Here is a 20,481-nt window from a genome sequence, read left to right on the forward strand (position 1 = left end):
AAGACAGAGAGGCATCATCACTGGTGCATGGTCACACCATAATTAACGGACAGCATGAAAAAAAAAAAAAACAAGAAACGTATCTATAAGTTGTTGTACAGTAACTTTGGCTTTGAGCACAACAATGAGAACACTCTGTCCTTGGATCAAGGTTAAACCACCCCCCGCCCCCCCCCCCGCCCCACACCATGCAAAGAACTGGAATCAAGTGCAGTGGGAGAGGAGACAAGGGGGTTGGTGAGACTCACAAGACAAGTTGAAAGAGGAAAAGGATAAGAGGCAGATTATGTATTGAAGGGAAGGAATGTGATTGAAGAATGAGGAATGAGGAAGGAGGAAGGATCAGGTTTGTCCTCTCTGCTGAATGGAAGATGAGGCACAAGGGCAGGATTCACTCTGTCCTGTGTGTGTCAGTCTGTTGGCTACGGCTGGTATGTAGTTGGTAAGTTATAAATGGAGCTCTCCCCCCAAACGTACATTAACTCTGATTAGTGTCATGTTCCTAGTGAAAGACAGCTAATTTGCAATGTGATGTACAGTAAATTGTATTGTATGTGTTTGATCATTACAGTGGGCACATATATGACTAAAGGCACTCTATTTCTAACATATTAAGTGTATAAGTGTATTAAGAGTGCAGAAGCTGATGGTATATTTGAATGATTCAATGAGTCATTTAAAACACTCAAAACAAACATTTTAACATGGGAGAGTTCAACTTATTGCTCAGAAAAAAACTGTACATAATATATCTCATTTAGTATCACATTCATACAGCTTTTCATTCTTGGATTAATGAAGGTGTGTGACCCACAAAACAGGATGAAAGTAACAAAATGAATGTAAACCTTCATAATATGGCAATTTCTCAGTAGGGCTTCTGCTTAACCCGATAACAATCTTCAAAAATATCAGTACTTCAGAATCCTACAAATGAAATCTCACAAAAAACAAACAAACAAATCTCACATGCTTCTCTGGAGTCTCTACAGATCTTTACAGTCATGTATGAACAGTGGGAACATACAGGTGTCCAGAACTGATCCATTATTAAAGTACTGAAAATAAAAAGTTGTGCACATCTACACATACATGTACACTGTTGTTCAGTTGACACAGAAGAAGCAGTGACAAAGCTAGTAATTTACTGTATGTCTGTGTTACAACATGTGACTGACACAGGGATCGATGGATATATGAAGTGTCCACATGTAGTCTGTTTGTACAATCAGAGCCATTCATACCATTTACATAACCTACAGTTAAGCTACTTTCATCAGTTCAGTCATAAGTGCAGGGAATTCTAATTTGTGACAGGCATGAAGTGGTGTATAGTGTATGCAGGAAGGTGTTCAAGAAAACATACTGTGGAAGATGTGAGAGTTCTTTTGCTTTACCCTTATGAATCTCTTCAACTGTGTCTGTGAACAGTCTGTGGTCTTCTGCAGAGAGAATGAAGTTACCATGCATTGTCTTCATTTTATGCAATTCCAGTCTCACACTTTCCAAATGCATCCCATTCACTCTGGCTGGTGCACACCTCTTCTTCCGTGAGCAGCCACCTGCAGCTTCAGTTTCAACACCTACTTGTCACTCAAAATTACAATCCATTAAACATGGCCTTCATCAGAGATGTTGCTCAGATGACAACACAAGAAGGTGTTCTTACAGTGTTAGTGTAAAGCAGAGATTTTCCAAGAGTTAAATTGCTGAATGTATCCATCAGATTGTGAATGGTAAGAATATATCTAGGTAATATGAGAGGATCCTTATCAAGACTAACTCTTGGGTTCAGCTAGTTGCCATGTCCTGAAGCAGCCCTGGTCTGATTACAGTCCACTGTCCATCTCCTCTACACAGTCTGAAAGGCCTTTGTTTGGGCAGGGATCATAACAGGAGTGGCCCCCATGCGGGTAAGGTTCCCAGGGCTCAATTTTGGGGGAGGGCTGGGCTTGGAGTTGGAGGTAGATGTGGAGGTGGGTGTAGAACGGGGTTCAGGGGTCTTGGGGACTGCCTGATTGTAGCTAGGTGGAGACTGAGTGAAGGAGGCTTGGCAGTTCTCCTTGAGGGCCGCTACAGCAGGGACACAAGCTCGCTGGCTTCTGTGTGCCATGTTGTGTACCATGGACTGGGTGGAGGAGGTGCCTGAGCGAGAGCTGCCAGAACGGGATGAGGACAGGGAATTGGGCTTCACCAGTTTGGCTTTTGGAGCCTCTGCATCCTCCCTGAAATGATTTCAAAGAGTTCCCTCAACAGATCATATCAACATTTGCTAGTAGACTGAAACTGAAATTGGCCTGGACAAATGATTACTCACACTGCATATTCAGGTTAAGTAAAGTAATGTCATTCTAAAGTCATACACAGTAAACATTAAAAATCATACTTTATATGTGTACTGCTTAGCTGGAGACAACAAGCGTATCATCATAGCTGCATCACTGGCTACATTACTGACAGGGAGCAATCTCCACCAGACGGGGTGCCAGATTCATATCAAAAGTGTGTGTGTGTGTGTGTGTGTGTGTGTGTGTGTGTGTGTGTGTGTGTGTGTGTGTGTGTGTGTGTGTGTGTGTGTGTGTGTGAGAGTGTGCTTACACCACAAGGTGACAGTATAATCATGTGTGTGCTTGCACCACAAGGTGGCAGTGTAATTCTAAACACAAAACAACTAACTAGTGCTTGTGGGATTAGATACCAGCTTTTTTGTTCAATTAGCCCAAAGAGTTTATAGGACAGCAAACAGGCATTAGAAATGTTAATGTTGTCCTTGTGTTGTAAGCAGCCATGCCCCAAATCCATATTTAATGATGAATCCGAAAAAAAATCCATAGCTTTCCAACTACTTCACCTTCACAAATTATCAACATGACATAATGTTGTGAAAATGTCATTCATAGCATTCATAGCCTACATAAGCATAAAAAACTTTTGGGGCACCTTGATTGCCTTTACTCAAAATAAAATCTGTCATTTCAATGCAATATCACACATAAACCAATTCATGTTAACCTCCAGGAATCTTTTTTTAATTCATGCATTCTTCTTCTTTGTCAAAATCTGGCACATGAATTATCCACAATGCAAATAGACTTGATTAACTCACCTGTACAACTTCAGTTGTCTTATGTTATGCTACTTCTGAAGATGCTCTTGTATATGTCAAGAAACTGTGGTTATGACAACATGTGTGGGTGTGATCTTCATTTTATACCTGATTTCATTTGGGGTCTCTTCTTCTTCATATTTCTTCATCTCCTTTTTGCGAAACACCAACCAGATGATAAGGATAATGAGAAGGACACCAAAGGACACACCAACCACTGCTCCTGCTACCACGCCCATTCCCCTTACATCTGTACACAGAAAAATTACAAAACACACACACACACACACACACACACACACAGTTATGTCAGAAAGAATATGCTAATACTGAGTTTAAACAATTGACACAAAAACACAGTGTCTAATGTGATATTTTTATTAATAAAACATTAATCTGTAAAATAATTATAAATGATGCTTTCCCTATTCTAACTGTGAATACTTCAACTTCAACAAGGTTTAAGCTGAGTGTCCACAAGTTGTCCCAATAATCTTACTGCACATTGGTTACTATATTCAATGCTTTGTTTCTAAAAGCCTGCCATTACAGATGTTAAGTTATAGCATTGTGTAACTTGTGGTAAACTCACTTGGGAGCAATAAAACTTTACTACAGCAAATAAGCAAGAGATGTCATTGGTAGCCTATGGAGGAACTGCTGATTGATTGACCTCATCGATAGTGACAGCGGCAAGACCTGCAAGTAGCAGCTGCAGTGGCAGTCAGTGGGATACCATGTGACACAGCTGTGTGAGTTCCCAGATAGGTCAGAGAGACAAATTAAACAATTTATTTTTAAGATATGGATTGTATTCAGGGTGTATTCAAATTAAGGCCAAATCTTCAAAGATGTACATTAGTAAAATGTGCTAGTAAAATGCGAAATTTTACACCGAGTGAATTTTACATCCAGCACAATTTTGGATATTATGCTCTGTTCAGTGCCATCAGTTTTTTTCATTCTGCAACATTATAATAGTATTATTACACCATTATTTAAGTTTTTTGTGTTCATCATTCATGTTTTTATCATTTTCCATTATCAAATGCACATTCAAGTCAAGATTAGCTGAAGACAGTTTATAGAATGAATCAGGTGATTTTCCTGTTGCCAACAAGTCTCATGAAGCGAGATGGGCCATATGCTCTATTGCTGTCCTGACAGTATTAAAACACATCAGTGAGCCACACCGCTGTGGGTGACATTCACTACCATGAACACACACACTGTAGTTTATTTTGGCCCACACACACCTTCCTGCTGCCAAAAATACTTATTTGAGTACTCTGCTGCGCCCAACAAATGGACAGTTTCTTTCTGTTTCATTAACATTAACTTTCTGTTTCATTCTTGACAATAAGAAAAATAAGAAGGTAGTATGACTGTAGATAATGGGACATCTATGTATTTAACATAAGCTATGTTTAATGCTGCCTCCAAAGCATCCCTTGTAGTCAGCCACATGTCAATGTGGGACATTTATTTATTTTGTTAATGAAGGTACTGTATATCAATGTCGCACTGTTGCAGAAGTGTGTGAAAATCATTTGTGAGCGCAAGTAGTTGAACAGAAACTGAGCAGGAGAAACACGTTTGCAAGTGACCTTATTTTCTGAATGAACAGTTTGAGATGTTTTGGCCCCTCAGTGTTCAGTGTTGAATACTCACAGTGCATCTTGACCTCCACTGTGCAGCTCTCTTCTCCCACATCATTGCTGGCTGTGCATTTGTATACACCAGCACTCTCTTTGGTCAAGTTCCTCAGTGTCACAATCTCTGGGTTTTTCAAATCTGAAAAAAGACATACACTTGTGTCATGGTTTTTTGTTGTTGTTGTTTGTTATTGTTGTGGTGTAAATTTAAAATTAGCTTTTTGTTGGTTTTAGAGTCTAGCTCCATGAAGAACTGATCAACACCATTTTGGAAATAAGAGAGAAAAATTAAGCATGTTCACTGAAGAGGAATTTGATATTGAATGTGGGGACAGGCAAAAGCTATTTTAATGATGTGCATTTCATGGTAATAACAAAGCTTGAGTAGCATTATTGCACTGCACAAACAGGAAATTATAACAGGGGTTTGTGTCAGGATGGAGGGGAGTAACGTTAGAGAAAAAAAAACAAGTTTGTTCATTCATATAGTCTACAGTGGAGACATGAAGGCAGATAGAAATACTTCAGTATGTGTTGAGAAAATGAACTGCTGGCATGTTTATGTTTTTACAAAATGAAAGAATCTGGTGGGAGCCACTACTCCTTCACATTGAAAGGAGCCAGCTGAGGCGGTTTAGTCAGGATGTCTTCTGGACGCCCCTCTGGAGGTGTTTCGGGCATGTCCAACTACTAAGAGACCCTGGGACAGACAATGGAGGGATTAAATATCTCTCCTGACCTGGGAACGGCTTGGGATCCCCCAGGAGGAGCTGCAGAGTGTTACTAGGGTGAAGGATGTCTGGGTTTTCTTACTCAATCTAATGCCATCACAACCCAGTATCATCATCATCATGGTGTCATTGTTCTATAGCCATTATACTGTGTAATCAACATTAACTTCATAATGTTAAATTAGAGCAAAAAAGTTTGCTTCATGCGAAGTGAAACTGGTTTTATTGTCCCTTTCTGAGGTCTTGTATAAGAGTGGTCAGAAGAAGCAAATGAAGAAGGAGAAGATGAAGATAAATTGGAATAGACAGAACCTTTGTCTGGCTTATGACAGCAAATTGCAGGAGTTAGTGCAAAAAAACAATAACGTCAAAGAGCTCAAACATTACAGCATAGTCCAGCATTTGTTGAACTGAGTCCCTGTCCACCTTTTGCTTACAGAGCTGATAAAGAGAGATGCTGATCATTTAAAACACCATCAGTCCAAGTCACGTCTTAGCGGTTGTGTATTTTTTAATTGAATTTTAACCTTTAAACTTGGTATAGAAATCTTGGTATAACTGACAGGCAGACACCTACTGCAACAGTAGTAGAGTGGACATACCTATCAGGGCTCGTGGAGGCAGCTTGCCACCATACTTGCCCTTGTCCAGCACCCTCTCCCATTTGTAGTGAATGGGATCAGAGCCATCAGCAGACTTGCAGCTCATCTTAACATCCCCGCCCTCTAACAGTTTCCCTTCCATCCAGCACCGTGGTTTCGAAGGCTTCACTGTGGATAGACAATCACACACAAACAAATATACAGGATTGTTCCTCACTGTAGACAAATACATTACATATTGTATTTGACCTACTGGGATTCCATCTGCAAATTGCAGAGACATTGCTGGTCCGTTACCAATTTTATCATTTTTTAACATACAAGTAGATTCTGTGGGAGCGATAGATGGGCATCTTCTCAGGGCAGTATTTGAGGTTTTAGGCTTTATCAGCACTCAGGTAGCTCACTGCAGAAGCAGCCGTACTATGCTTAAGCCAGAAGGTTGAATGAGTTGGAGCGATGCTGCAGCTCTGCTTTGTGTTAATAAACAGCATCAGAGGAAATTGGAAGATGATTCCCAAATCATTTGGTGACTTCAGAAATCTTCACTGTCACTGTTGTATTTAAGACATAAAGACATAGTAACTTGGCCACTACTGATGGTATAGTACCATGGTGTATTATGGGATTACAATGAAATTGTACCATCATGGTAGTGACCTAATTGCCATACCAGTTATTTATGTTCTTGCAGTACCATGGTATTTTTGTAAGGTGATTGGCCATATCAGAGGAACAGTTATTAGTGTGGTGGTACTGGAAGACTTTCAAAGTTAACAGACATTATTTGTGTGAAAGCATCATGTCAGTAGTTAAAGTTGAGTTGGTTTAACTTTACAGGATAGTAGATTTGGTACTGTCTCAGGGATCATGTTAGTGCTCCTTGTACTCAAATAAGGTCTCATGTGAAAAAAGTTCTGAGTTGTGCTTCTGTTCAGGCATACGTATATATTGCTACAGTGATGTTGCAGGTTTAGATTTAAAAATGCAACTTTTTCTCTTTGGCTGTGTCAGTTGCTAGTCTCCATGTGTGTCATGTTTTACAAGAAGGATACACAAGGCTTATGTATTGTATTAGTGTTCAAAGCTAATGGATAGTTGAAATAAAGAAAACACATGCTAGAGGAGAGCATCACTATCACTATTCATCATGGGAATGTTATTATATTGTATGATCTGCAATCTACCATTTGGATCTTGACATGTTGTGACTGTTGACTGAGGAGGAGATGGCCATCCTTGCCTCCTCAAAGTATAGTCCTGTAGGCAAATGTAGCATTCTTTGACAAGCTGTCATGCCTTCAAACCACTAAAATGCATTTGCCCATGGACATGAAAACCCACTGTGACATGTCCAACATTCAATCAGTGTTGAGATTTCATTGGCTGTCACCTTAGTCATTGCTCAACATAGCCTAATGGTAATCCATTTGACACAGCAGTTACCACTGCTGTAAGTGTATGAATCATATCTAATAAACAGGAAGCAGACTATAAGAAGAATATATAAAAACAATATATATACTGTATATATACAGTACCAGTCAAAAGTTTGGACACACTTTCGCATTGATGTGAATTGGAATTGGAAAGTGTGTCCTAACTTGTGTTACTGTACAGTATATATATACTGACTGTACATCTACCAGCAAATGTGAGACTGGCCGATATAAGTGTTCTCTGGACCACACAGTTGGCTTAATGAGAAAGGAGGAAGAGGAGAGTGGGGCTTAGTATGCAACAGGCACACTTGACATCTCATATAAAGCTAGAAATCTTGAGAAACAGGTGTACATACATTATGTAAGACCAAGGATCAGTGTGATTGAGCAGAGAATGGAGTTACACTGCTGTAATAACTGACTCGACGATTAATGTGTGAAAGTCCAACTTCCTATGGGAAATGGAGTAGCTTCAGTAGACTGAAAGAGGAAGCAATACATAATTTAGAAGGGTTACCATAATCTGCTGATGTTTGTTTATGCCAGTGATGTATTGGAGAATAAAAAAGTGTTTGCTCTTCTTATGGAGCTGTATGCATTATAGATGTGCTGTTTTCCATTACAGATATCATACCAATGTATTGTGCAAGCTAATCAATGAGGGGGTCTTATAACTGAATTTTAAATATGTTGCTGGGCCAAGTCTGCACTCTGGCCTTCTTAATGAAATGTATAGTGAGCCTATCGTATGCTTAAAGAGCATTGCCTTTGATCAGGGATGTATAGAAATACTAAATCATGCATGTTTCACACAAAGCACAGGAACACAACTCTCTCCTGTTTGCTCGTTCATGTTGTGCCAGTACATAGTAATTGGATGAGACCCCTAGAAATAAAATCTCCTATAAATCACTGGACTTAATTTTCAAACACACATTTTGGTCTACATTTATTGACAGCTAAAATGCTAAGTGTTTTGGGAATTCATGGAACTTCCAAATGTACAGTGATCTCATGAGTCCTGTTTGACACTTACCCAGTACTATGAGGCTGATGGTGCTCCAGTGGTATTGTGCACCAGTCTTGACTTTGCAGCTGTACTCTCCTGAGTCTATCAGAGACAAGTCACTGATCAGCAGAGAGGCATCGCCTTTTAAGTACTCTCCAGCGAAGGCCACGCGGCCACGCTCTACTTCATTGGGGTCAAAAACCCGTCCAGCAAAGTAAGTGATCACCTGGTGAGAGAAGTGAAACAGGCGGGTGGGTTGTGATGGGGTAAACAAGGTAGAAAGTGCAACAACATGGATCTGTTTCAAAATGAGCTCTGTGCCAGCTACTTATAGTCATAGAAAGTATACAGCCAGAGAGAATCCACAGGGATAGTGCAGTATCTGCATATTTAGCATCATCTATATAGACTGTACATTTTTACTTTAGAAAGCATGACCCCTTCCAATCATTCTTGTTCTTCAAGGAAAACTTGAATAACTAAATTCTAAATGTATTCACAATTTGATGTATAATATATTATGTATGACCTACAATATGCTTTGCACAGTTTTGCTGTCTATGTAAGGCTTGCTGTCCTTGAAGAAAATTGGTAACTATCTGTCCCAAAACACTGGCTCTGGCATACAAAGGCAGATGACAGCACCTACAGAGGCAGATCGCAATTGCATTGTAATAGCAGTGCTGATTAATTTACCCAAAGAAGTATCATAGCTTATAGTTACGGTCGGCAAGGCTTGTCTTGGACCAGCTCCTAGTTTATGCTGCTATAGGCTTAGACTGCCAGGGGACTCCCACTCCCATGATGCACTGAGCTCCTCTCTCCTCCTCCCTCTCTCTCTCTATCCATCCATCTATATCCATTAACATTCATGTTCTATTAATTGCATTCAATAACCTAAACTTCTTCCCCGTTGTCTGTGCTTTCTGGTCTCACAGGTAATCTGGGCCTGTAGACGTCAGGATGACAGATTCCTGTCCCGGACCTTCTAGCTTCATTGCTGATTTTCATAGTGCTTCTCCCCTCTATCCTTCCTCTCTCTCCTCTCTACCCCAACCGGTCGAGGCAGATAGCCGTCCACACTTCTGCCTGAGGGTTCTTCCTGTTAAAAGGGAGTTTTTTCTTGCCACTGTTGCTCATGTGGGAATGTTGGGTCTCTTTAAAGTTAAAACCTGAAGAGTTCGGTTTAGAACCTGCTCTATGTGTAAAGTGCCTTGAGATGACTTGTGATGATTGGTGCTATACAACATTCCAAATATCCTAAAAATGCTACATATGCAGATACTGCACTATTCCTGTAGATAACCTTCACATAATGTACGGGGAAAACACCACAAACATAAAATGGGCATTCTTTTCCATTGTAACCATTGCAAATTTGTTAAGAAAAAAAACGTGATTACTTACAGTCTATGGGAATTACACATCTGTGTACCTCAATATTATTTTTATAATATTTATAATGAAGTCAATTTAAACCCAGTATGTAATTGAAAGACAACACATTTGCAAGAATTAGTTGGCAATTACTGATGCTCTGTTAAGCTAGTTAGGCTTAACCTTTCCAGGACAACTACGCAACAGTCTATACAACCAGAAGTAGAGCAAAACATTTGTAATGGATGACCATGATTTCATATAGTTAAGACCTGCAATGACATATTTACATACAGTATTACATGTATAGTGTCATTTATTGAATGATAATTTTCTTTTACATTTGAATGTCCAGAAGATTCTTGTATGACCTGATTGTGAGCTCATGTGTGTGTGTGCTTGCCTGTCCTCCAGGGGACTGGGTGGAAGCTGGGAACTCGGGGCTTTGAAGTTGTATGTAAATGTTTATGAATCCAAGAAAACATTTGAATATAAAGTAGTTATGCTAGTTATACTGCCTCATTTAGTTATGCAGGATAACAAACTGAATAACCAGAAGTTGGATTTTCAAAAAAGATATATTTCAACTACTGATAACAGGTAAGAAAGAATGAATAAATATAGTTTTAGCTTTAGCTCTGACCAGCTGGTGTGATGGAGGGTTGTTGACATTAACCAAACCAGACTGATACTCCAGCAGAACAGTTAGATTTTTTGGCTATGTAACTGCAAATGTCACATGTTGTTTTCAAGGAAATGGTATAGTTGGATGATTGTGTATGATTGTATGAATTCTTTATGTTGTAAAATATCAAAATATTAAACAAAATAAAATTCTGGTCTGTCATTTTTGATCACATGTGAAACTGCATTTTAGCTTTGGTGGGTAGTTCTGATTCTCATACTGCTTACACACATACAGTACCTGTTCTGGTGCTACAAAATGCCAAATGGTACGAAGACTTCCTTAGAGACTGCAGTCTTTTGGGCCTTGGTCTTGTCTGTTTATGGTAATTACAAAAAAAACAAAAAACAAGACCTCTGGTGTCTTGTCCTAAATAAACATTTTCCCTCTTGCATGGACTGATACTCACCACTCTCTGCCTGTTGGTCGGCTTGAGAAGCAGCCATTCAATGTCCAGTGTGGGGTCATCACCCACCCAGAACTGATGGTGGCAGGGCAGTGTGGCATTGTCTCCAACAACCCTCTTCATCTCCGTCTGGGCGCATGTTGTCAGCACACCCAGCAGGACTGTAGAGAGACAGAGCAGTGCATGATTACTGCATCACAGTGATAGAGTAGCACACAGCTCCAGGTGTGAATGAGACGCTGAACTGCTGAAAAACTAACACAAGTAAAGGTGGCAAGCAGCTTCATTTTTGATTAATCCAAGTTGGTTATTTTTTGGGGGCATGTAGGCTTTTTAGTATTTCACAGGCTAAATATGTGGATGATTTTCCCACTGCATTTTCACTTTCAAACAGTCGTTTTACATGGACAGAGGCCTGTGTGTCGCGACAAAGCACACAGTGTATGGAAGTGGCTCACAAGCAGCATGTGACGGCAGCATTTGCTCCCCTCAGCTGGAGATTTCATAGAAGCTACATTTTGTGGCAATATAATAAGCCGTTTCTCTTTTTTTCCACGAACACAAATTTTACAGACGTGGTAAATCATTGTCATGACCATCTCTGCTGTTCTATTGACTCAACAGTGAATCAAATCCAATGTTACGTTCCACATAAATGATATTTCTCATTAGAAACAAGCTTGCTCTTTCTGAGGTTTGCAATGCAATACATTTTTCCACATCAAGACAAACACCAGCCTGATCAATACAGTTGCACTACAATTGTACAGAAAATGACAAATGAGTCATGCCAGACTGCAGATATAAGAGAGATTGTGGAAGGATTGTCTTCAAGTAACATAATGATTTCTGTAGACTCAATGTTGAAATGAGGCATTTGCTCGTGCCACAAAATGATTTGGTTATAGCATGGGCCAGCAGCAAGAGCATGAAGGAAATGATTGAAATGCAATCTAAGGGTGACCTAATAAATGTAGATGAGATTAGAGACATTTCACCTGTGGAAAATATTTTTTTTTAAACTGACAAAGTGCCACCACAGAACAGATACTGTTAAAGCCACTCACATTACATATCAACTTTCAACTATAAATACCTCACAGAGTCACCATTCACACAGAACACACACAGACACACACACACACACACACACATAGTCCATGCCAAGTTACACTAATAATAAACCTAAAACAGAGAGGATACATGGCACAATAGGTAAGATCCAGAGGGGATATCAGCTTACCAACCACAACAGGACAGAGTGATACTGGCACTGCTGACTGGGCTAGAATTACCAAGAGGTTGAGGATGAAAGCCTGAGCCTCCAATTGTTTCCCCTTTTATTTATTTATCCTTCCTTGGACACTGATCAACTGTACGCACTATGATGTCCTGCTGGCCGGCCACATTTGTGCCTGGTGTGGAGAGCAAAAATTGAGAGAGAGAGAGAGAGAGAGAGAGAGAGAGAGAGAGAGAGAGAGAGAGAGTGTGTGTGTGTGTGTGTGTGTGTGTGTGTGTGTGTGTGTGTGTGTCTGTGGGTAGTGCTTGAGTATAAACTGACACTGTACATATATTTCAGCTTTACTGTGTGCCAGTGTGTGTGTGTGTGTGTGACATGTGTGTGTGTCAGTGTGATCATCAGCAAATGGTGAATGAATGTGTGGTCTGCAGGCATGACTGCAGTTTGTTGGTTTTACATACACAATCTGTACACATCTGATGTTTTGTGTATATCTGTCTCAGCTGTAGGATATGCAGGTCTATGTTTGTGTGGCGTGTGTGTGTGTGTTGTGGTTAGGTGATGTGGTGTGTGTGTGTGTGCATGCATGACGTCTATAAATACATCCATTAGCTATAGAATGTACTGTATATGGGTAAGATTCAAACAGACATGTGTCTAGAATGATCTATGTGTGTAGGCTTATGAACACAATGCATCTGAGTGTATGTGTCTGTGTGTCTCTCTGTGTGTGCGTGCATATGGCACACATGCAGGTCTGTAAGCGATTATCGGCACAAAGGGTCTGGACCCTGTTGGCTGGTGAGGAGGCTCACTGAACAGAGGCATGGAGGCTTTGTTTTCTGCGAAGAAGCCCTTGGGTAAGTTGTGCTCCAGTAAACTCCCTCCTGCTCCTCCCAGTAGACTTCTCACTGGACCAATTATAGTGGCACTGGGAGCCAGCAGGACGCAGCGCGGACCCAGTTACCCTTCAAACTGTGGAAAGTCACGCCGCCTTCCTGCCTGCTTGCTCAAATGCAAGTCAGCACATTGACTGCTCTGGGGTTTGTGCCACAGAAAACTGATCTAAGGAAAAACACATTGAATAGAAAAATAAAAAAGGAAAGGAGGACAAACTCTCGCCTCTAAGCTCACTTCTCCAAGATCTCCTAATTGCTTGTTTTGATGGGTGGTGATGCATTCTTTTATTAAAAGAAGCATCAACTAAATTAAGTGCCTCTTTCATGCATGCATTATAATTCAGCTTTAATTTTAGCTCTCACAGTCACTGTGGTGATTATTATCATGCTGTTTTGGGTTTGATTAAATAATTACAACTAATAATGGTAAGTAACTCATCACATTAATAGCAGTATAGACAGACAGTGAGCCCTGAAGAGTTGAGCTGAGCACTGTTTGACATGTACAAGCAAATATAATAAAACGCATTCTAAATGCATTCGTAACAACCAGTAGAACTCTGGTTGTTTCATGGTTAGGGTTGAAACATTTCATGTTTAAGGAATAGAGTTACACACGTCCTCTATGCTGCACATTCCAAATTCCAACATAAACATTACTATTCTTTGAGTTTAACCTGGACTCTGCATGCTGAGACTCTTGCCTGAGGATCTTAGGCAGCTTTCCAGCTTATACGTGGATAAAAGATTGCTGATCTAGCCAGAAGCTGCCCTAATCCATGCCTACTACATCACTATTAACTACAGCCGTACTGAAGTACTGAATACATATAAAGACTTAAACTAATGGAATCTAATGAAAATATCTCAGCATGTATTTCAGCATGTATGTAATAGTGTTTTAACCGTGGGTTCAGTCACATAAATATCTCTCAGCTTTTATTTAATTGGCTATTGTTCCTTAATTTGGTAGTGTGGTTATTAGTTAGTGATATTAGTCATGTCAAACGTAAAATGAAGTGACTCATGCATCTTTGTAATATCTCTGCTGCCTGGTCTGGATGGAAGCAGAGCCAAGGCCTCAGATCCAGATGTGCTGGGCCTTTGCATTTGGCAAGGTTTTATCTAAAATGTAAAATGAAATGTTAAAGTTTGATATACAGACCATGAAGACATTCTGTCTGAGAAATTGCAGTGAGTGAACAATCTGTCCAGTGATTGCTGTTACCCCCACCAGGCAAGAAGATGAGGACATTTCCCCTTTGCAGACATCAAGGATTCCAGTAATGAAGTTCTTGGAGCCTTTTCTTACAATAAGAAACAGGCCACATTTCCAAGAACAACTATGTCCTTGAATGTAAATAGATGATAATGCAGACCTTCCTTTTTTGATGGCATGGAATGGTTTGGTGAAATAATACACATTCTACTTCAATGTCTGAATGAAATGTGCAATGAGTCCCCATACAGTATATAGGGTTCTTTTTCATTGCTGAGTGCTTTCTAACATACTACTTGGTGAAGCTTACGGAGGGATCAGCTTCTTGGTATCAACTCAGGACATCACACAACAGAAACCTCCTGCTTTGAACACTTCTACCTTCTTCCAAGGAGATTTTGTGCCAGCGAGCAAATGTAACAGCACTTTGAAATAATGTTGTTTTTTCCTAATGACAGGGAACAACAGTGTATCTCTCATTCCTGTTGTTTTTTGTCTCTCTGGTGAGGACTGTCCCTCACGTGTCCATCAAGGACAGATCCAACAATTCATTAAACATTTCGAATCAGAAATGTGAAATGAGTTTCATTTGAGAAGAACATGCATGATGACAAACAGCTCTGTAAAACAAAATAAAACAAATATATCTGTCTGTGTACAGCAAACAGCTGGAGGCACAATGCAGTCTATTTGAACATCTGCCTGACATGAGTTTTACTTGTCATGAGACACAGTCAGCTCAGATTGTATTCATATTAATGTATTTACAGCAGGAGCTCTTTGGAAAGTGTGCTCACATGTACTGTAAGTGCTCATTCAGCCGTGTGTAAAATCTTCACTATTAAAGTCCATCAGAACAGTTCAGGTGATTCCATCAGAGTAGACTGTGTGTTCATGACGTCAAGGATTCAAATGCAGCTGATGATCTTAGAGTCATCTTCACTCATGTTTTCTGTAACTCTCTGCTGGACTCAATATAATAAAGCAGAAATATGAATGCAACACCAGACAGAAAAACTGTTAGCAGGTAACCTTGAGATACATATTCAGATGAGAAATGGTGCAGTATTAGCTGAGCTGTCTACCATAATGCATCTGTGTGAATGATGCTGTATCCAATTAGACAGACTGAACAGCAGTGTCACATTCTGATGCAATTTCTTAGAAGAAAAAAAAAGTTTGTATTTTTTTCTTTTTTAAATAGTTCTAATAGTTAATTTAATAGTTCTTCTTATAGTTGACGATATTTCCTTAAAACAATATGAATGCCACAGGAGCCACACATTTCTCTAATGGAGTCTGATGTGGCTGAAGGACAATTAGCTGGTGCACTACTGCAACGCTTTTTAAGTCATTAAAGGTTAATGTGCACCAGTGGCTGGTCAATATTGAATAGTTTTAAATGGGTGTGTGCTAAAAGCGTAATTTGCAAATCAACCTGTCTTGATGGTCCAAATTATGATTGAAACACAGCTGCTTGTTGCTGGTTGTTGCTTTCAGTGTGGCTCAACAACACATTTCTTTGTTCTTATCTTGAGCCTGTGGAACTGCAGCTGATATCCTGTATGTACAAACAGTAACGTCATCTCTTTACTTTTAATTGGAATTTGAAGATATACTGAAGCTGGTGTCTCAGCAAACATGGAAAGATCCACTGTGCTTCATGAACTAGATTATCAAGACAGCAAAGACCTTTTCATTACACTGTGCCAACAATGACAGCACCATACTGTCTGTCCTGTAAACCAGACTGCACCATGGACTCGCCTGCAGCAACTCAACCATCAAGGTTTTGTGTCAGGCAGGATCTGGCAACCTGCCTTCACAGCACAGTGCACAGCATTGCTACACTGCAGCACACTACACAGGAGTGTGAGGGACAGAAAGTAAATGTCATGTAACTCTTCATGACTCAAAATGGAAGAGACACAATCAATATTAGAAGGCATTATGAGGAGCCAACACACAAGCCAAATACACTTTTTTTGCTAAGAAATAGAGTTTCACAGTATAGAGATACATCCAAAACTGCTTTTTAACTTTGTTTTAAAGAAGTCTTTTAGCAAAGAGTCTTAGAAAGGGGGAAAAGGAGAGAGTGAGAAGTCAGAAAGCAAAGAGAGAGACATGAAAGGATAAAAAGAATTACTGTACATATTGACATTTCTTTTAATTATTTCTGATATTTACTCAAACAACCTCCCAGAAGAGATGCTGAGTAAAAGTTAAAAGTAATAATTATAGATGTGAATGTTTGCAGCTTACAGAGGGCTAGTCTGACACACAGTGAATAATGTATGTATATGTTATGTTATTTGACATCTCTCCACCTTGCTGTACCTGTTTCTCTGCACATTAGCTGCTCCCTGAAGCATGCAGTCATTTGCCTGCAGTCTTGAACACTTGAGGAGAAGCCAGCACTCACCATGAATAATTTTTTTTTATATCTCTTGCTACCATTGCTATTGCTTCAGTCTGAAAGAATGAAGTACCTCTCAATTAAATGAGTTCTTGTGAAATCAGAAGAATTTGGACAGTAAACTATAATGTGAAACTGGAGCTTACAGTCTAATCATAGCTCCAGTATCTCTGCTTTCCAAAGGTATATGGGTGATTAATCAGTGGTGATCTCTGCCTTCCATTGCAGACTTGTAAAGAATGATACACAGTAAAGACATGCAGTACAAACTGTATCTACCTGCAGATATCCACCCACTGACACTTTCACTGTGCCTTCATTCTGACAGCTATGTTTGATAAAACACTGTGATAATTGACTTCTTTGTTACGTCACCTTTTCATAAACCTACTTCATCTTCTTGTTCAGTCAGAGAGCTCCTAAGATTTCCCACAATGACTTTCATACAACCCCCAGAGAAAGATGTGAAGCTTTTTATCGTGTGGGTATATACAAAAAAAAAAAGAAAAAAGAAACTTGGAAACCAAGATAATTCAGCTGTGGGTTTATAGTGGAGGTGGCATCACATCACACTGAGGGCGCTTTCACACCACTAGTTGGATTATTTGGTCCTCACCAGACAGTAAAATAGTTACTATGTAGCATACAGACTGTGGTGTGGTCTGCATTCACACCTGCAAACAAATCAAGATTGGTCCAATTCCTCCTCTTTTTGGAGGTCTCATCCTCTTGATTTACTGCGCACCTGAATGCGAACTAAGAGCTTTTGGTCCGAATGGACTGTTTAGTGCGCACCAACTGCTCTTTGAAGGAAATCAGTTTCTTTGATTCTGAAATGTGATCTGTATTGTGTCCTCTCTGTAAATATTTTGCCTATCCATACTGTTTGCCATGCAAATATATTCCTAGACAGTAACATTAAAAACTATGGTATTGCAACAGTATTGCTAACTTTAATATCAAATATCATTCTTTTTTTCTTTTCTTTTTGTTTTTTAAACCATAAAATCTGAACATAATGAGCCATAGAAATTTTAATTGTACTTCTAAAGAAAGATGCACAGATTTTTAGGGTCCAAGTACTGCTTGTCATGTATTTTTAGCAGGGATGGAAATTAGCACCCGCCACCCGCCAAATGTGGGTGAATTTGTGTGCTGACGGGTGAATTGAATCAGTTTACCAGCCACTGTGACGGCTTCATTCCAGTCAGATCTAATTATTATATAAAGTAATAGTCATGTGTAAGTTCCAAACTGCAGTTACTAAAAGCCTGATGAATACCCAAATAACTGTACATTCTATTGAACCTGAAATCATCACGCATACTTACAGATGCTAACCCTCAACGCTTATGCCTAAAAGCATCTAAATTCACCTCTGACACACTAATGCTCAGCCAATAAGATCTTGCCATTGGGAGATAAATGAGAGCCATTCAGACTCTTGTGCCAAAGGATCATTAGATTTAATGCCTTGATCTCTTCATTTATTTCATTTTTCAGCAGCACCAAACTCCAGATGCCCTTGTCGGCACTAACACGCTGTGCTATACATTTTGCTAACAACAATGATTAACAGAATGTGTTATGATCAAAGTTGCACCATTTGGCATCACTGATGGTGTGATTCACGATTTCTGTAAAATTATTCCCCAGATTTCATGCACTAAATAAAAGTGCTATCTAACATACTGTCAGTCCTTGAGTCTGAGCGCCAGTGACACATCACTGATGCTGTATATATGGAACTTTCAGTGTGTCTTTACCAGCTGCTACAAGGATGCAGTGCTGCTGGTTCCATAGCACTGACCCTCCAATCAATATGTGTAATACACTTTTAAACTGCCAAGTCATTTTTTGCTGCAACTTGTATGCCTATTAGGTGGGAAATGGTGCTGACTGTGTGCTGTCCTGACACATACTATAACATAAATTGCAGATGAAAGTTCACCTTATTATGGAAAAGATAGAAGCTAGAACAACACTGTAGACTGCGGCTGCAGGGGAGACTCGCTCCCTGGAGTTTGCTGATTTCTTTAGGTGTCACACTCCATGTAGTAGGATGCTGCCACAGGTGAGGACATCCTCTGCTTTACTGACAGAGCTACATTTCAGGTGTTACAAACTGTATTTGCAGGAAAACGAGTTTTACCACCTTTGTTTTCTAACTTACACTGCAGTTTACAGTACCAGTTTAGTAGAAATACATGTACTATTTACAGCAATCCAACCAGTGGTGTGCAGTCAGGGGCAGCAAGGCTAGCACTGCTAGTATGGTAACTTTGATCGATTACCTAAACTCAGTAATCTAAAATATGAGACGGAGAACAGAAGTCGTCGAACAGCCAACTGGGATCTTTATTGCAGTTATTCAATACAAACAGCAACGATAGACCAACGAACGATAAACAGCCCAGAGGCACACCCTTACAGACCCTTTATACCATTGATTGCGTATGGTGTCGTGCGTCATTGTGTACGTGCACCAGGTCAAGTTGACCTGGCATGTTCAGGCTAATTCTCAGTTCCTGGAACTCTATTCTTAAGTGTTGGTGGCCAAGATCTCCCTAGGAATATTAGACATGGTGAAAAACAACCTTTTAAGGAGTTGATGGAATCAACATAATAGGCTGTTGGGCAATGTTGAGCAATCTCCTGTCAAAAATGGGTTTTTTTGTTTTTTCCATAATTAAAAAGGTCATTCTGAAATGTATCTGGAGTCAATTAATTGTTCAGTATGCAACTTTATCCAGAAAACGAATGGTTATATTTTTTGGAGCTCAAATCTCCTATGTCCTATAAACACATCACAGCTCCTTTCCTCTGCTGGGGTCAGCAGTAGTTGCATTGCTAGCCTCTGATCGAGCTGGACGCTGCTATTGGGTGTGTAACGTTGAGTGACCATATCATCAGCCAATCAAATGTTGATGTGTTATTGACAGAACGCCCTATGTCAAGCAGAGTTTCTAGTGCTGGTCTGGGCCTATGGTCTGGGCGTCATCATTCAAATGAGCTTAGCTGATTGGCCCATGGGCAGGTGCATGATGACGCACTGACTGTTATTCTGGAAAGGTGATGGCGGTTGATGGCGGTTGATTTAGCAGCATGATTGGTAGATAAAGATATGATTGTGGACCTGCTTCATTTAGAGCGATTCATCATGAAGGATCGCAGGATGGATTTAATCTACAAGTAATCGGTGAGTGCTAGTTTTTTGGAGTTGGATTTTGGTGAATCCAACACAATATCCATCATCCAACTTGTTTTCTTTTTTAGCTTTGATGTGCAGTTTGTTTTAAACACTGCATGATAGAAAAGCTGATTGGGTCTGTCATATATGAGTCTGCAGTAAGTGATATTGTAGTGTTCTTCAGTGTGTGTCCACTGTATTCATGCCCCTACATTTGCAGCAGGAACTCTAGGGATCACACACAGACATTCTCATTCAGCCATGTGTAAAAGAGAACATCTTGAGTGTTAAAGTCTATCAGAACAGCTATTCCATCAGCTTGTGCTGGGTGTTTATGAAATGAAGGGTTCAAATGTAGTTGAGAGCAAGGGTCACATCGTACACCCCAGATGCTGATCATTAATAAAACACTTGGTGAGGAACAGGGAAAGACTGCAGTTTTGGAAAAAAACATTTTGAAAAGTCAATCAGCATTGACTTTTTAAATATTCAACCAAGATTATG

At 39.8% G+C, this 20,481-nt stretch overlaps 1 protein-coding gene across 1 annotated transcript; it reads right to left on the reverse strand.

Moving 5' to 3' along the window:
* Positions 1 to 1,801: 1,801 nt before the first annotated feature.
* LOC128370974 (CXADR-like membrane protein) lies at positions 1,802 to 13,081 on the reverse strand. Its single transcript, XM_053331157.1, has 7 exons — positions 13,003 to 13,081; positions 11,017 to 11,174; positions 8,573 to 8,771; positions 6,095 to 6,262; positions 4,778 to 4,900; positions 3,215 to 3,356; positions 1,802 to 2,225 (listed from the first exon to the last, which is right to left on the reverse strand). The coding sequence occupies exons 1-7, from the start codon at positions 13,079 to 13,081 to the stop codon at positions 1,853 to 1,855; spliced, it is 1,242 nt and encodes a 413-aa protein (XP_053187132.1). The 3' UTR covers positions 1,802 to 1,852.
* Positions 13,082 to 20,481: the final 7,400 nt, after the last annotated feature.

This window comes from Scomber japonicus, chromosome 13, assembly GCF_027409825.1.
Source record: "Scomber japonicus isolate fScoJap1 chromosome 13, fScoJap1.pri, whole genome shotgun sequence".
Classification (NCBI taxonomy): Eukaryota; Metazoa; Chordata; class Actinopteri; order Scombriformes; family Scombridae; genus Scomber; species Scomber japonicus.